This window comes from Eucyclogobius newberryi, unplaced genomic scaffold, assembly GCF_026437365.1.
Source record: "Eucyclogobius newberryi isolate DKJ021-1_F unplaced genomic scaffold, fEucNew1.0.hap1 SCAF_19, whole genome shotgun sequence".
NCBI lineage: Eukaryota > Metazoa > Chordata > Actinopteri > Gobiiformes > Gobiidae > Eucyclogobius > Eucyclogobius newberryi.
In genome coordinates this window covers 9,859,990-9,874,968 of record NW_027315823.1, presented here as the reverse complement: position 1 = coordinate 9,874,968, position 14,979 = coordinate 9,859,990, and the positions used below count along the sequence as shown (strand labels likewise).

At 43.0% G+C, this 14,979-nt stretch overlaps 1 protein-coding gene across 2 annotated transcripts; it reads left to right on the top strand.

Moving 5' to 3' along the window:
- Positions 1-1,224: 1,224 nt before the first annotated feature.
- LOC140366138 (uncharacterized) lies at positions 1,225-14,351 on the top strand. 2 transcript variants are annotated; one of them, XM_072452811.1, is made up of 3 exons: positions 1,225-1,663; positions 2,888-3,071; positions 13,965-14,351. In XM_072452811.1, exon 3 carries the CDS (start codon positions 13,992-13,994, stop codon positions 14,127-14,129), a length of 138 nt encoding a protein of 45 aa, XP_072308912.1. In that variant the 5' UTR covers positions 1,225-1,663; positions 2,888-3,071; positions 13,965-13,991; the 3' UTR covers positions 14,130-14,351. The 2 variants fall into 2 exon arrangements, with proteins under 2 accessions (XP_072308912.1, XP_072308913.1); XM_072452812.1 differs by lacking the exons at positions 1,225-1,663; positions 2,888-3,071 and adding an exon at positions 8,448-8,477.
- Positions 14,352-14,979: the final 628 nt, after the last annotated feature.

Sequence of the window (14,979 nt, the reverse complement as noted above, 5' to 3'; positions counted from 1 at the left end):
TTATTCACTCACCTCATCCATTCTCCGGTAAGCATAGATATGAGGGAGGCAGGCCTTGTGGGAGCGCCCTGTTGTCGATGGCGTCACGTCTTACTCCAGCTCTACAGCCCGGACGAGCAACACTTACACGCTGGTGAAACTATACAACCCGCTAATATAAAACTTTTACCGTGACATATTCTGACCTTTTTGAATGTCACACTGGATATATGGTGCATTTAAAAAACCTTTAGTGAGATGAATTTTTCCTTTTTCCTTTTTTGCTCATCCATGTCTACTTTTGTTACCATATGCAAAACTCTGGGACTGCTGAAAAAGTAGTGTCTTTTTCAAAATGTCACCCGGATTTGTCATTTTTGCCGGGAAAAGTCAACAAGTTATGATCTAACATCGTGACAATAGAAACATCTATCTTCTTAATGGAAACTTAATTCATAAAACGTCATGGGTTTGATTTTAGAGCAGATAAACATATGTATAGGATTTGAGACGGCAAAAAATTGACATATAAACTGTTGAAATTGTAAGTGGAAAGGAGCAAAACGGTCACGCAGCCACCCTCAAGGCCAACGTTTGTAACCGTCATTTTTATTCTCATAATGCAGTTGATACATTCATGAATAAAGAAATGAAGCCAAGAGTTTGTAGTGAATTAATTCATTTTTTCGGTAATTTGTGAAAAAAAGCAGAGGGGTAATCAGTACGGCTTATCCAGAACTTGATGAAACATGACGATCGATAGATATAGATAGAAACAAGGTTGGTCGTGGGTAGGTAGAAAACATTTACTTTCCTGATCCTGAAGGAAAATCAAAATTCACCTGCCATTTCATGTGTGAACCCATCGATACGTCAAGATTCTTGGCAAGCCATTGATTATCGATGGGTTTGCTAAGAAACTTACTTTTGTCTGAATTGGTCTGAATGAAACTCCTACTCTTGGTTCAACTGGAGACAATAGCTGAAGAGGGACACCTGCCTGCCCACTTCACCTGCCTCTTCCATACGTATTCAGTTCATTGCTCAACTCCATCTCCATGAGTAGGTTAGCGGTGCGTGTCACGGCCAAATCCATGGGACTAATAATGAACCGTGAGTGTGTGCGCACGCCTGCTTGCTGATTCACTTCCTCTCCCCATCCTTCCATCCACCTTGCTATCCCTCCCTCCTCCTTCTCCTTCTCCTTCTCCTCCTCCTCCTCCTCCTCCTCCTCCACCTCTTGCTGGTTGGCGGCGTGTCGACTTACTCACTCCCTCAGTAGCGCTCCGCACAGCCAGGCAGGCAGGCAGTCACACACCTCCACGATGTGTCACTAGCCTCTCCACCTGCCTCTGCTTCTCGTCACTCTGCCATCACTCCTCCATTCTACCCACACTTTCTCTTTCACTCTTTCCATAAAACATATTTTCTGCGTGTTCTCATTCTGTTTGCGTCGCCATGTGCTCTCTCTCTACCCCCCTACGCTCTGTGTCACCGCTTCTGCAAAGGAGGAAAAATGCTCCAGCAAGTAAAAGAGCCCGGAGAAAACGGAGGAGAAAAGAGACGCACGGGTCCACAATAGAGCAGGCATTTTATGGGCAAAGACTCCCATCTCCTTTCTGATGGACTATGCTGGCCAGGCTGAAGAAGTAGAGACGGGACAACCAGCGCTCACATCAACAGGGTATGAACACAAACTGAAGCAAAAAAAAAAAAAAACACCCTAAAACATGCTCATTTTTGAAACACTCCACTCACTCTGTTGCTCTCGGCCATGCATTTGATCTCCTCTCACATTGCACCAACTTCATTCGTGTCCACAGGCTGCTTTGGAGACTTTGACTAATTGTAAAACTATTCTCCGGACTCTGGCGAAGAGACTTTCTATTCCCTCCATTTCGTTTCCATTCTAATTAATTCCCCCCTGCGCGGACCCTCAAAGAGCTTCTCTCTTGACGCGCTGCCTCTGCCGTCTTCTGTGTTTCCCCCCTCTCTCTCTCCATCTGTCTGCCTTTGAGAAGCAAATAATTGGATGTGGAGATTGGCTTTTCTGTGGCTGAGCCGGAGGATTGAGTCTGGAACCAACACACAAAGGCAGCGCGCGGACATACACAACTGGAGCTGACAGAGGGCACGCATGAGGCGAGGAGAAAATCTCCACTTTATGAAGTCCGTTTCAGAGAATAGTATCGGCTAGTCTGCGTTTCAACTGGTACAAATCTGACTTCATGTCAAAAACCAACGATGCTTGGAAGCGTTTTTGATGCAGATTTGTTCCCATCAGTATTCAAAATCAGGGACTACTTTGGACAGCAGTGGTATGATTTGCAGCATGTCTTTATGCACTAGTGAATTGTTCATCCAAATTGAATCATATATATATATCGGTTGCTCATGAGTAATAGAAATAGAAACCTGATCTTGCAATGGACATGTAGATATGTTACATGTTTTCTTCTTTATTCAAGCATGCATCTCTTCACTTTACCTAAAAAAGTATACGGTAAATAGAAAAGCATACCAACATCTTTTGCAAATTCCATCTTTGAAAATCTGTAATTACGGTACCGAACTGAGAAAGGAGAAGGCTTCAGAAAGCAGGAGAGTGTCTGAGTGACCTTTGAGGAGATTAGTGTCGGTGGTATTTCCCCGGAGAGAGGGGATGAAGAGGAAAAGAGTTGAGGAGCTTCTAAGCACCTCAGACATAAGAAGTGTTGTAATACTCTATAGCTATTACACGACATGTCCGCACTAAGATGAGATAACCAAGATTCTGGTTACACTGCGTGCCAAAAGGACATCCACTTGAGGGGTAACAAGGCGTACTCTGGCAGAACAAGGACACATTTCATTCATGTTTGTCTCTTTTACACTATTCACTTTCTCTTCTCCTCACCTTCCCGCCCAGCCATCGCCGCCTCCTCTACCTCCTCCCACCATCCCATCAACTCTCATTGTCCACGCACTTCAGCGGCGGGGCAGGCAGGCGGGACTTAGCGTTTGTGTGTGTGTTTATGAAGAGGAGAGGTGTGAAGGCGGTCATTGCTCCAGCGCAACAAATCGGCGAGCCAGCCAGGAGGGACCACAGTGAGGTGAGTACTTGTCCTTACAACTCTAAACTTTCTTCCATGTTTTGTTGGATCGTTCTTGTTTTAAATGCATGTTCGTGGGTTTTGTCTTTGTGCAAAGAGGAATGAAAGTTGGAACATTTCAGGATTGTGGTTTGGTCTGGTCCATGCTGTTATGTGTGTGCCCAGAGGGTGAGTTTGCCGCTCTCTGTACGTGCTCTGCTTGTGAATGACTGACTGTGGATGGAGTCTTGCACCCTGCCGTTTCCCACCATGCCAGAATAGACATTGTTTGGCTTGAATTGCATCTTACCTATCCAACCTATATATAGTTTAGTAGAAGTCAAGTGCTTAGTAGATAGTTGATATTTTTCAAATATATCCCTTGCTCTATTTCTTCACCCTTATGCATCATAGTGAGACTGATTTAAATATCTCCCGACGGGTTGGAGGGTGAACAGAAATAGATCTTATTCTAAATCAGGACGGAGAGCAACGCTGAGGCTCTCTTCCTCTACTCTCCAATGCCAGCAGCATCACTTCCACTTTCCCAAAAAAAAGTAAAAATGAAGAAATTGTATGAACTATAATGTACATAAGGACATGATGCCATCATGTGAAATATCACAGAAATACAAACACGTACTTTGCCCTGAGTGCTGGACACAAGAGGCGTTATGACAAAAGACTTTGGAGATATGGAGCTTTTGGAGTGATTGCATTCATAAAAATATAAATAAAATTAAACCCATAAGGTGATTAGATCTGCATCTCCTTTATGTCAGCTTTGGGAGAGTTTAAGTCACATGGATTTGTCCGTTCCGCCTCTTTGTTGCTACAGTAGCTGGCTGCGCTGGGGAAAGCAGCCGGATTAAGCCTCTAAGACTGGAGTTAAGATACAGATCTCGACTTGATGAGGTTCATGCTGCCTTTCTCCAAGCCTACCTGTCTGTCTTTCTGTCTGTCTAAGTCCGGGAGCTATGGGATAGGTCACGGCCCGCCAGCTGCCTCCAGCCCCCCTCCAGCCCCCCTGGAGAGAGACAGAGAAAAACCCCTATCTGGAGATGTGTGAGTGTGTTCATATGTCAAAGTGTGAGTTTGTGGCTGGCAAATAAACGCGAGGTGGCTGTGTAGTGGGATAAGCAGCAGCACCTGGTGGGGAGGAAAAATAAAAGATAAGGATTGGAGATGTAAAGGTAGATTCCGGGGTGAAGTCTCCAATATCTTCGACCAATATATATCGAGCGCAGACGTCATGACCTGCCCACCTCTCTCCACTGGCACACACCAAAGAACAAAAGAAGAGTTAATACATTCAAGCCTTCCTCTGGGCATCAGGAAGCAGAGGAGGAAATTGGAACAAGAAAAGGATGAGTAAAGCTAAAAATAACAGAAAACAGTATAAGGGGAGAACAATAGAAAAACATATGGCACTATTACTTAGTCAGCGGACAATACATGTGAAGATAAAGCAATTTGACAAAACATCTCAATCTACGTTTTTATCTCTCCCACATGTCTGCTTGAAGAGAACATCATCATTACTATTTGAAAATATATAAATATATACAGTCTGGTCATTCAAATACTGTTATAGAAAGTATCATTAAAATAATCTAGCTTTATCTACAGTATAGCATCCATGCACAACATGTTTATACATTTTGAATAATAAGACTCAAACATAGTTCCTTTTCCTACTTGTTTCCACCTACTGGTAGAAAATGGTACTGACCTGGGCTAAATCATTAATGTGCTGAAGTGATTGAAGAGAGCACCGTGGTCACCCGTGGGTGTGTGAGGAGCCTGGATCACACTGCACCTTTGGTTTCCTGTCTTCTATAGCCCACTTGTAATTAACGACTGTACGGCACGCACACACACACCAGCACAGCTCACTCTTGGCCACTGATTTCAGCTGTTAATTAAAGAAGTGTTAGCAGTAAGTGAATAAAACATGTATCAATCCCTCTTCCCTCCACACAAACCCCTCCCCCCACTTTTCCTCGGTTCGTTTTATCTTCCATATCCAGCTATTTTCTATCTATTTCTCATGTTCTTCATGCTCCTTCCCCCATCTCACTCTTGCCTGTGCTCTCCATCATTCCCCAGAGGTGAACCCATGTGTGCAAGCTGTTGCTGGCAAGGGCAGCGTTATCTCTGATAAAGCCACTGTAGCTCTGATGCGATATACTGTTGGTGTGTCCGCAGATACCCTATAGACACACACAGGCCTTGTAGACACTGCAGGTGCTGCATCAAGATAAATGAGCCGTCATTAGCCAATCAGGTCAGCCGGTGGGAGGGCGATGGAATGGGAAGGAGTAGATGGGCTGGTGGAGGTCAAGCCTCTGACAGCACTTTGTAGATAAAAGTGTGTTTTGTGTGTTTATTGCCCTGGCTGTGGGAGATAGAGATTCCCTGATTGAACGTTAGTAGTTTTCCCCTGCCGCACGTGCCTCCCTACCCTTCACTTCCTCCTCTTCAGCAGCCCTCCTCTGGGGAGTGCAGTACCACTGAAGACTGCTGTGTGCATCTGACGCTCTAATTGGTATCTCCGGCCGGTTGTTTATGTCTTCATCGTCAGCTCGTCAAAAAAACAGAGTCAGGGGCGAGAAGGAAGGTTTTTTACATGTCTCCTTTCAAATGAGAAATTCTGTCATGTGAAGTTATTTTACTTTTTTACATTCCTGAAGGCTCTTTTCTGCAAACAGCTATGAAACCAATTAAAATGAATTGTGGACTGGCATTTATTCTTCATACAGTAGTATAATCAATCAGGGTGTGTGTGTCTGCCCTGGTAACATTTACTCTGGTTCCTCTGCTAATGGATTTTATGTAGAAAGGGCCCGATCTCTGAGCCAAGGCGCTGCTGGGAAAGAGGCAGGTAAATGATTAACCTGGTGCAGAAACTCGATTCGCTGCTATTCTCCCCAGTCTGGTGTGTGAATGTGTGTGTGTGTGAGTGCGAATGTGTAGGGACTTTCAGAATGGCCGCTGGCTTTCTTTGATCACTAATCCTTTCTCTGGCCTGACTTTCTGTCCCCAGTCCTTTTTATTCCTCTGCCCATCTTGGCACGGAGCTCATCTCGACTCGGCTCGCGGCCCACAGTCATGTCTGCATTGTGAGCAGCTTATAGCACGGGCGCTCTCTTTTTGCAGCCCCCTCTCCAATTCTCTCTCCACCCCTCATTTTTGTTGTTGCCCTTCTGTGTGCTCACATCTCTGACTTGACTTGTTTTATTAATCTGCGTCAGAGTTTTGGGTGGAACTTTTGTCACCAAGATGACATCAACATAGCACTCTTTCTCAGTTTGCCTTTTTTTACTTCTTGGTCAAACAAAAGAAGATTTTTTTGGAAAAGCATACACATCATTTGTAAATTGTATGCACCTTTTATTCCTGATTGATTTATTTTAAGGTAAAGGCAGTTCTTATTGCTCTACACGACCATTTTTGAATTCTTGAAACATTAAATCTCACAGAACCCTACAGTACCCTCACTTGCATACACACATAGAGGTTAAAACTGGGCCAATTTTTTCCCATTAACATACGACACGGACAATGGACTTATCTTGCAGCTGGGCAGACCAAGACAAGACCAAGACCTGGGCAGACTTGGTCAAAGGCTCCCCTGGTGCTGTTCCATCGTTGCCCATTGCTCCTGACATGTTGACTCGCATGGATAGAAAAAAGTCTTCAGGCACAATAAATCCTTATTATTCTGTGAACCTTCTTCTAAGCCTTCCTTCATATTTGCTTTCAGGAGGGATCGCCAAACATGAATAGACCTGACGTACATTCACATTCATTTCTCTCCTTGAATAGCCGACACATGCGTTACCAACACCTTTCTACAGTACCCCACAAGTGCCGTGTCCTCAATGTGCTTTGTGCAGTGTAACTTGTGTCCGTACATGGATTACAGAGCAGTCAGGCACACAAGCTGGCAGCTCTTTTAAGACTCCTCTGCCAATGGCTTACACATTAATATTCATGTTGGTGCGTTCATACGCTTGGCCAGACAGTGCTACTGAGACCTTGTAATCCCTGCGCTCCCTGCGACACTACCAGGGGTTACAATTAGCATATTTCTCTCAAAACAGATGACTCGTCTGACCACTAGAGGGCAAGGACAAATGCTAATTAGAATGGTATTTAATTGTCCTCTAAGTACTAAGATACATACATTATATATTTCAAACAGGAAAGACTTAACCAGGCGCAGGCAAATGGATGTGGTGCGATGGAACTGGTTTTAAAGAAGGGAATGCGGAGAGGCTGAGGTGGTTTTGAGTTTTCTGCTGCTGAAATGGCACGATAATGGGGGAGGGAGTGATTATGGTGGTGGTGTAAGACAGGGGGAATTTATATGTTTCATTTATTGCATATTCTTGGGCCTTTTGCAATCCAAGCAACTAATTGAAAAGCAAAGTAATTGTTAGTTGCGTCCCTACATTTGCGTATAAACTGTGACAATATTGCGTATAAACTGCAATTATTATCAGGTCATTTGAGTTCCACCGTTTTTACTACAACTTCAATAGTCTTTCTTTTTTGTGTTCATTGGAGTATTTTAATTTCTATGAACATCATCCTGTTTCAACTCAACAATTATAATTCCATACATGGCACATTACCAAATAGATTGCTAAAATAGTAATTACATTTGTTGGTTTACAAACTGTGGAAAATCTCACAAGGCTAAATCTGAGCTATTGGTTTAATGCTTTGTTCAGTACTTGTTCATCTTTTAATCCCTGCATAGGTAACAATTATAATGGTTGCACGTGATGTTACATATTATAACTTGACAGTACAACGTAGGTGCAGGTGGAATGACCTGTGTGTGTGTGTGTGTGTGTGTTTGAGGAATTTTGTGTGACTGAATGTGAGTGTGTGTATGTGTGGACAAAGCAGTGGTCTGTGGAGAGGGGAGAAAGCTCCTGTGTGTTCCTAAGTCAATGGTCTCTTTGTTAGCGCAGCCTGGGAGACAGTTAGCCATGAGGACTCACTGGGATAGCGCAGGGCACCTGAACACCCCCATACGCACTTACACACGGCTATTTCAACCCCCCAAACATTTCTGTGCCTCGAGATCCATCAATGTCCATCCCATTATTGGACAGTGTCTTTGTATTGCAACTGAAATTTTTCCTCCTTATCGCAGGTGAAACGGGTGGGGCGGGGTGGGGGTGCATTACCTGAGAGCCGCACAGAGGGCATTTTGTCTGAGAGAAGAGAAGAAGGGAACAGGGCAAGATGAAGGAGAGAAAGAGGAGGCGATCTAGGGGAGGGGACAGGAATGCAACAAATACAGGTGAAAGCATTGTGCTCCCAGGGAACAAGTGCATGAAGCCAGGATAGACTCAAATGGCCATGGGACAGGCGACCAGCTGGTATTTGCACTGGTCAAGCGTCATTTAAGTACGTAAGTAAGATTATTTGTATTGTGTTTATTTAAGAAGGGATTCATCGACATGCGGAAATGTACTATGTATGTGATTATGGAGTTTAAATGCTTAAATTGCTGATAGTTCTCAAGGGTTTTGCTGTCTAGCTCTAACACACATGCTACAAATATAGCTTGAACGTTTGATTATATTAGCAATGCCATTAGTAAGTGGTAGTAGACATGGTAGTACTCTGGTTATTGCAACCAAGGACACTTAAGGGTTGTGCCATCCAGCATAAAATTAATGCAAAATACTGTAATCGCTCCACAGCCCAGGTTTGACTGTTGCAACTCTGAACACAGAAATAGGATATTGGTGTAGTTAATAGTGAAAACAATTAACTAGATGGTGTGTTCAATGTGTTATGCGCAATATTTTAAATTACAACCCACTGCAGACTACGTTCGAGACACATAGGGATACGAATAGAGGCGTCTGTCTGTCCTGTGCATTGTTTGGTCCGTCTTTTGGCCATATGTATTTGTACGCTCGTTGCTTAAGGATGCAACAGAGCTGTACATGTGCTGACCGCTGTGAAGAGTAGAGGCTCAACTTAAAAAAAAAAGTGAGAACAAGCAAAATGATTACATTCTTTCATTTTCTTCTAAAACTGCTGCGTGTTTTTTTTTTTCTTGTTGCACTTTATCCACCATTTTGGTCAATTCTGTAACCAACTTTGAGCGCCATCTGGTGGCGTTTACCAGAACACAGCCTTTAAATTAGAAACAGTTGTGTAACTTTGGTGTGAGCTGTTTGCATACAAAAATGGAGCATAAATGAGTCTTTATCCTAAAGCTTAGTTTAAACTTAATGCATAAAGTCAGCAACGGAAAATGTTGTCACTTTGCAGAACCTCCTTGTGAAGTCTACACCGACCAGATTTTCCGTATCAGCGACACGGGAAAATGTGTAACGATGTGAATGGTCCCCACGTAAATAATTGGCTGGTTACTAGCTTTTATTTCAACTTTCTGCAGCAACATGACCCACACATACTATAAATACTGCCTAAGTTTTCTCGGTTTGATTCCATGTGTTTCATTCCTTTCAGAATGTACATGCGGGAAGTATAATCTATACGTTTGTACTTAAGAAATGTTACATAAGGAAAGACAATTGGCAAAAAACAGTATGATTATGAAATAGTTCCTTACACTGACAAGGGGCCGTCCGTTAGACTCACACTTAAGCACTACAGACTCCTTGGTGACACAATCCTGTGAAACCGTCAACTCTGCAGTCCAATTTCCATCTATATTCATGGCCATTGTACAGTTTTAGTGTTTAAATGTCTATTATTTGATGTGTTAAGATGGTGGGTTTGTCACTGGCTTCCACTAGTCTATAAGTAATGGCTTTTTGTGTGCTGTAAGGCAGTGGCTGTTCAAATGTTGACTGTCTATAAATAATGGATAAAGGTCTAATAAGCATTCTGTTGAGCATCTCTGCAGTGTTGACCATTGAGATCAGCATTAGAATTCTGTCCATCCAACACAAGCTTATACACACACACACACACACACACACACACAACCGTACACACAACCGTACATACACACATTTACTGTACACTATAAGAGGGTGAGTAGCATATTGTGCACACACAAACACTGAGCGCCTTATCTCTTCCTCATCCAAACAAGAAGATAACAAATAAAGCACATTGTCTGTTTCCACGGGGCTCTCGATAAGACATAAATCAGCTTACACACACATACAACTGAGCAAACGCACGGACATGAACCTATAGAATCAAATGGGTGGATTAAAACATGGATGGATGACTTTGACATGAATCGGATATGCCTTAAATCTGCCTTTATTCTCCTTGACTCTTTTTCAGTTTTCACTTGTCTTGATTTCTTATTCTTCATTCTTTTGACTTTCCTGCTCAGAAGCTTGTTACTTTTGCGGCAGCTTGAAAAGGAGGGATTCCCCTGATGCCGAATGTATTCACAGCAGTCAGTTAGAAGTGACCTTGTGTCTTGCGTCTTAGATTTTGAGTATTGCTCGCTTCTGGCAAGGCCATTTCCCACTGCATATGTCAAAAGTGTAAAATCAAAGCAATATCAATGGGAAAAAAAACAACTTTAGAACAGTACAAAAATAGCTGTGCAGCATCGAGGGAGAGTCTGAGTGCACTTTATTGATGAAGAAAGGTAGGAGTTTTGAAGTACCACAGTTTAGGACATACCAGTGCAAGACAAAGTTAAGATCTGACATGAAGCGGTCCAGTCTCAAAGGTTTTGGTTCACTTCATGAGACAGAAAAGAGAAAAGGCCTGTGTGAATATGTTGTCCTGGTGCACAAGACGAGGGCTTAAGGTTCTTAAAATGTCCACGACTCACTGCAACAGTTTACTTTGGAGTCAACACTTCAAAACCACAACACAAAGTTACTCGCATCCCTATAAATAATATCAGGAGTCCCAGTTTTTGAAGGCAACTGGAGACAACTCGCTTGAATATGTCAGTATGACTAGGAAACTTCTGATGGTTGGACAATTTCAGCAGTCTACCTCAGGGTAACTGTTGCAAAGTAGTTTCGTTGACTCTGACAGGTGAGTAAATAAATAATGAACCTATCTGTACAATGACGTTTACGGTTTAGAAATGTGCCATAAACAATGCACCAAACACATGTATAATAAAGACAACGATTTCAGCCTTTTCTGTTGCCATTAAGCACATTGAATCTTGACCTCTGACTTCTCAGTTTGGCATTACAGGCCAGTGCATGTGGGTCGCCTCATTGCCTCTCGATCTACCTCCGTTCAAGTTGACTCATCCATTTTAAGCCAGTTAATAATTCAAAGGGTCTGCGAGCAGTATTTTCATCTATTTCGTCTCCGCATTGGAACTCCTTGTAATTACACCCCAGCAAAACAAGACACACCGGCCCTGTGGACAGCGAGCAGGAGAGATGGACGGATCAGGGAGATACACAGGGGCATAACACAGAGAGAGGAAAGAGCTGTCTAACCACTGCTGTAATTCCTGCAGGGCCTTGTAAGCTGTCAGACTGGCTGAGGGTGTTAACGGCAAGAAGACACACACAAACTTGCCCTCGCAGGACAATCACCCTCTTGGAGAAAAGTTGATTCTCGCCACCGGTGTGACTAGCTCACTACTGTGTTTTATGGCTTTCTATTCCTATGTGATTTTCTCTGCCATGTCACATAGGGTCTGAAGCCATTGGGTACGGAGTGGGAGATCCGCACGCAGAGGATTGTTGCAAGATTAGATGACTATAAGTGATGCAGACGAGGGGATGAAAGCACACCACTGGGAGTTTTAACAGCATATATGTACACACACGCAGGAGCCGGTACAGCCTGGCGTACACCCCGAGGCACTGTGGGTTTGTGCCAGGAGGCGGCCTGGTGTGGAGCACAGCTAATTGCCCCCACATGAGTCAGTCTCCATCCCAAAGAAACCCACGCACAGGCAAACACACATCCACGCACCAGCGCCCGCGAAACTTAATGTTGGCCCTCTGTTGTTGTCACCAGTTTTATACCCTGGCTTCCTCATTGGCACTCACACACATTTGCATGGAGTCCCCAGCCAGGCCTCTTGCTGCTGCTGGGACTGCTGACTCAGAATGGTATTTAATGAAGCTCTCACTTTTACCTCGTTGATCCTAATCTCATGGTGGCATACGACGGGCTGCACCAGCATGCTAAAAAAAGTGTTAACGCTTGGAGTTTAGGGAGCCTCCAGGCTTGTTTTAATCGTGTGCAGTACAGTGCAGTTAGCTTGCCTTGACAAAGACCAGCCAGTCGATCAAATCGTGCTGGCATCCCTTCTGTGATAAAGGACTTTTAAACTTACCAGTCAGTTTGCCTTGGATTTACGCCTGTGCCCACCCTAGAATACTACTCAAGGGCTGTGGCTCAACTATATTTCGAAAGTAACCCCTGGAGGGCACTGTACTGTGGTTTTAAACATATTTTATGACCTAGCATAGCACTACACCTGTAACAATCTTAATTGTGCATCTAATTTCTTCAGATTCATCAATACTGCTTTTATTAGTAACAAAACTACATGTTAGGTCATTGTTCTGAGTAAGAAATTGGTCCAATAGTCCAGTCCTCATTCTAGTCCCCTCTTTTCTTCAGGATTGGTGCTATTTAGTTTTGTCTAGAATGTTCTCAGTGTGCCAAAAGTGTCACAAACCACAGCTCAAATGGCATAAGCATATGCAAGACACATTTTTGGAATCTGAGATTAGACTTGAATAACTGTAGGGACGTAATCGACTTGTTTTCTCCATATCGGGAAAGAAAAACATGTGGCTAATGCTGGGTGAAAGTAGCTTGTTACTTTGTTTTTTCAGTTGAGTGACAGCGCTCAATAGATGGCCGTCCCCTCCTCAGCCAGCTTACGTGTGCGTATGGATTGACCTATTGACTGAACCTCACTAAGTTTCTCTGCATTTAGTTCTCGGCTCACAGCAATGCCAAACGTGACAGACAGGTTCACACAGACACACACAGCGCCCCGAGGAGGATATCGACAGCTGCCTACTACAGTACTGGACATCTCAAAAGCTGACACATTGAGATCTAAAGTTAATTGGCTCCAAGCTTTAAAATGTGTTTCTGTCTTTACAGCAGGCTAGCTTGACAGTGATGGCAAGAGTAATATTAGACTTACTTTCTGGACGTGTTCCCAGACATTCTCCACGCATACTCACATGTACTTAAGCTGAAGTAAACCATTATCTCACACACACTAACTAACCAGCAGCTTGCAGAGTGGGCGTGGAGGGCTGACCAGAGAAAATGCTCATGCTTTCTACCTATTTATAGAAATTGCAAATGTTGTGTATTAATAGAAAATTGGAACACCAATGTGGCACGAGAAGTAACACCATTAGATTGCTCAAATTGAGAAATGTGTTTTTTTTTTTTGGGTGTTCATTAGTGTGATGACTCATTATATCACAGTGAATAGGTCTGATTGGCCAGGCTGTTTGAAGAAAGATGGCAGGTGCATAATAAAACTATTTACTTTAATTGAATAAAGAAAATGGTCATTGAACGGAGGAGAACCACAAAAGAAGCACAAACTCTATCATCTGGACTTAAGAAAACAGAGAAGAGTAGTCTCAAGTGACAAAACTCCCTTTATCAGGAGGTGCCGCACTCCTGGATGAATGAGGGATTACACCGACATATAGGTCTGTGATAAACAAAAACTAAAAGCCTGCCATATTAAAATAAATCAAGAAAATGGTTGAGGCATGTACAATTAAAAGGAAATAAAAGAGTTTCAACACCTATGTCAAACAATGTTTTGCTATCACAAATTAATACAAATGTGAAGGCCCTCCATAATCATTATTACACAATGTTTTCCTTTGTTTTTGTCCTGTAAAAGTCTTAAAACTGATTTATGTTGGTAAAAAGCTCTAACTCGTCTCCCCTGCACTCTTCTATCTGTCCCTGCAGGTCAGCTGGATGTGTCTCTCATAAGCCATGCCCTTCACCTGTGCCTGTTTCTGTGGCCTCAATGGCTTCTGCTGCGGGCGGAAGAAGAAGAGAAAGGATGCACTGGAGGAAGAGGAGGAGGGTGAGGAGCTGGGACGTGTTAGGGACCAGGAAACCCAAGTGTGAAGATGTCAGTGTGCCTTCGGGCAGGCCTTAAAGCTTTAAATTTACATGCAACCAAATGTATGACTTACCGTTAGAAACATCATAGCCATACCTGTTAGATAGATAATGAATGGTGCTATGTAAATTAAGTATTAAAGCTCCCATATTATGCTATATACAACTTAATAAGCTTTCTGCATTTCAAAAACACAATGAATAATGCCATTAAGACATTTTCACTTTTTAACATCACCACACTGAAATCCATAGATAACATATTTTTCTGTTAGGGTCATGTCGCTAATAGCTATGCTGCTAATGAATTTAAATGTATTACAAAAGTGTTTAAGCCTGTGGAGCAAAATAACACACATAAAAAGATACATTAAGAACTAGAAATACTACTGGTTAAGTGTTTAAAAGCAAAGTATAATATGGGGCCTTTAAACCAAACCTCTGACGTCAACGTGTCTTTGAACCGTTATTTAATGTCTCTCTAATATTTTCAAGTACGTTTCAAACTAGATATTGGCTTGATGCCTGCTGTAATGTGAGCTATTACCACAGATACACCAGAGTGATACATTGTGAAGCCTCAGCTCAGCCCAGTGTCATCCCTACTCCTCATTTACTGTCCCCTTGCTTGTTAACTGCAAACTTTGCCATTGCTGATGAGAAATACAGTTGATAGCGACTGAATTAATTCTGGCCACAGCTGGTGCACTGTATGATAGAAATCCAGAAATCCATTATTCCAACCAGTCACGCAGCTCTACGGACACTGAATTGGAACTAACGCTGCTCCTCCTCTGCCTATACCCACCTGCCTGCCGGCGTCAGATCAACTTAGAGCTAACTTCAGCAGAGTGGG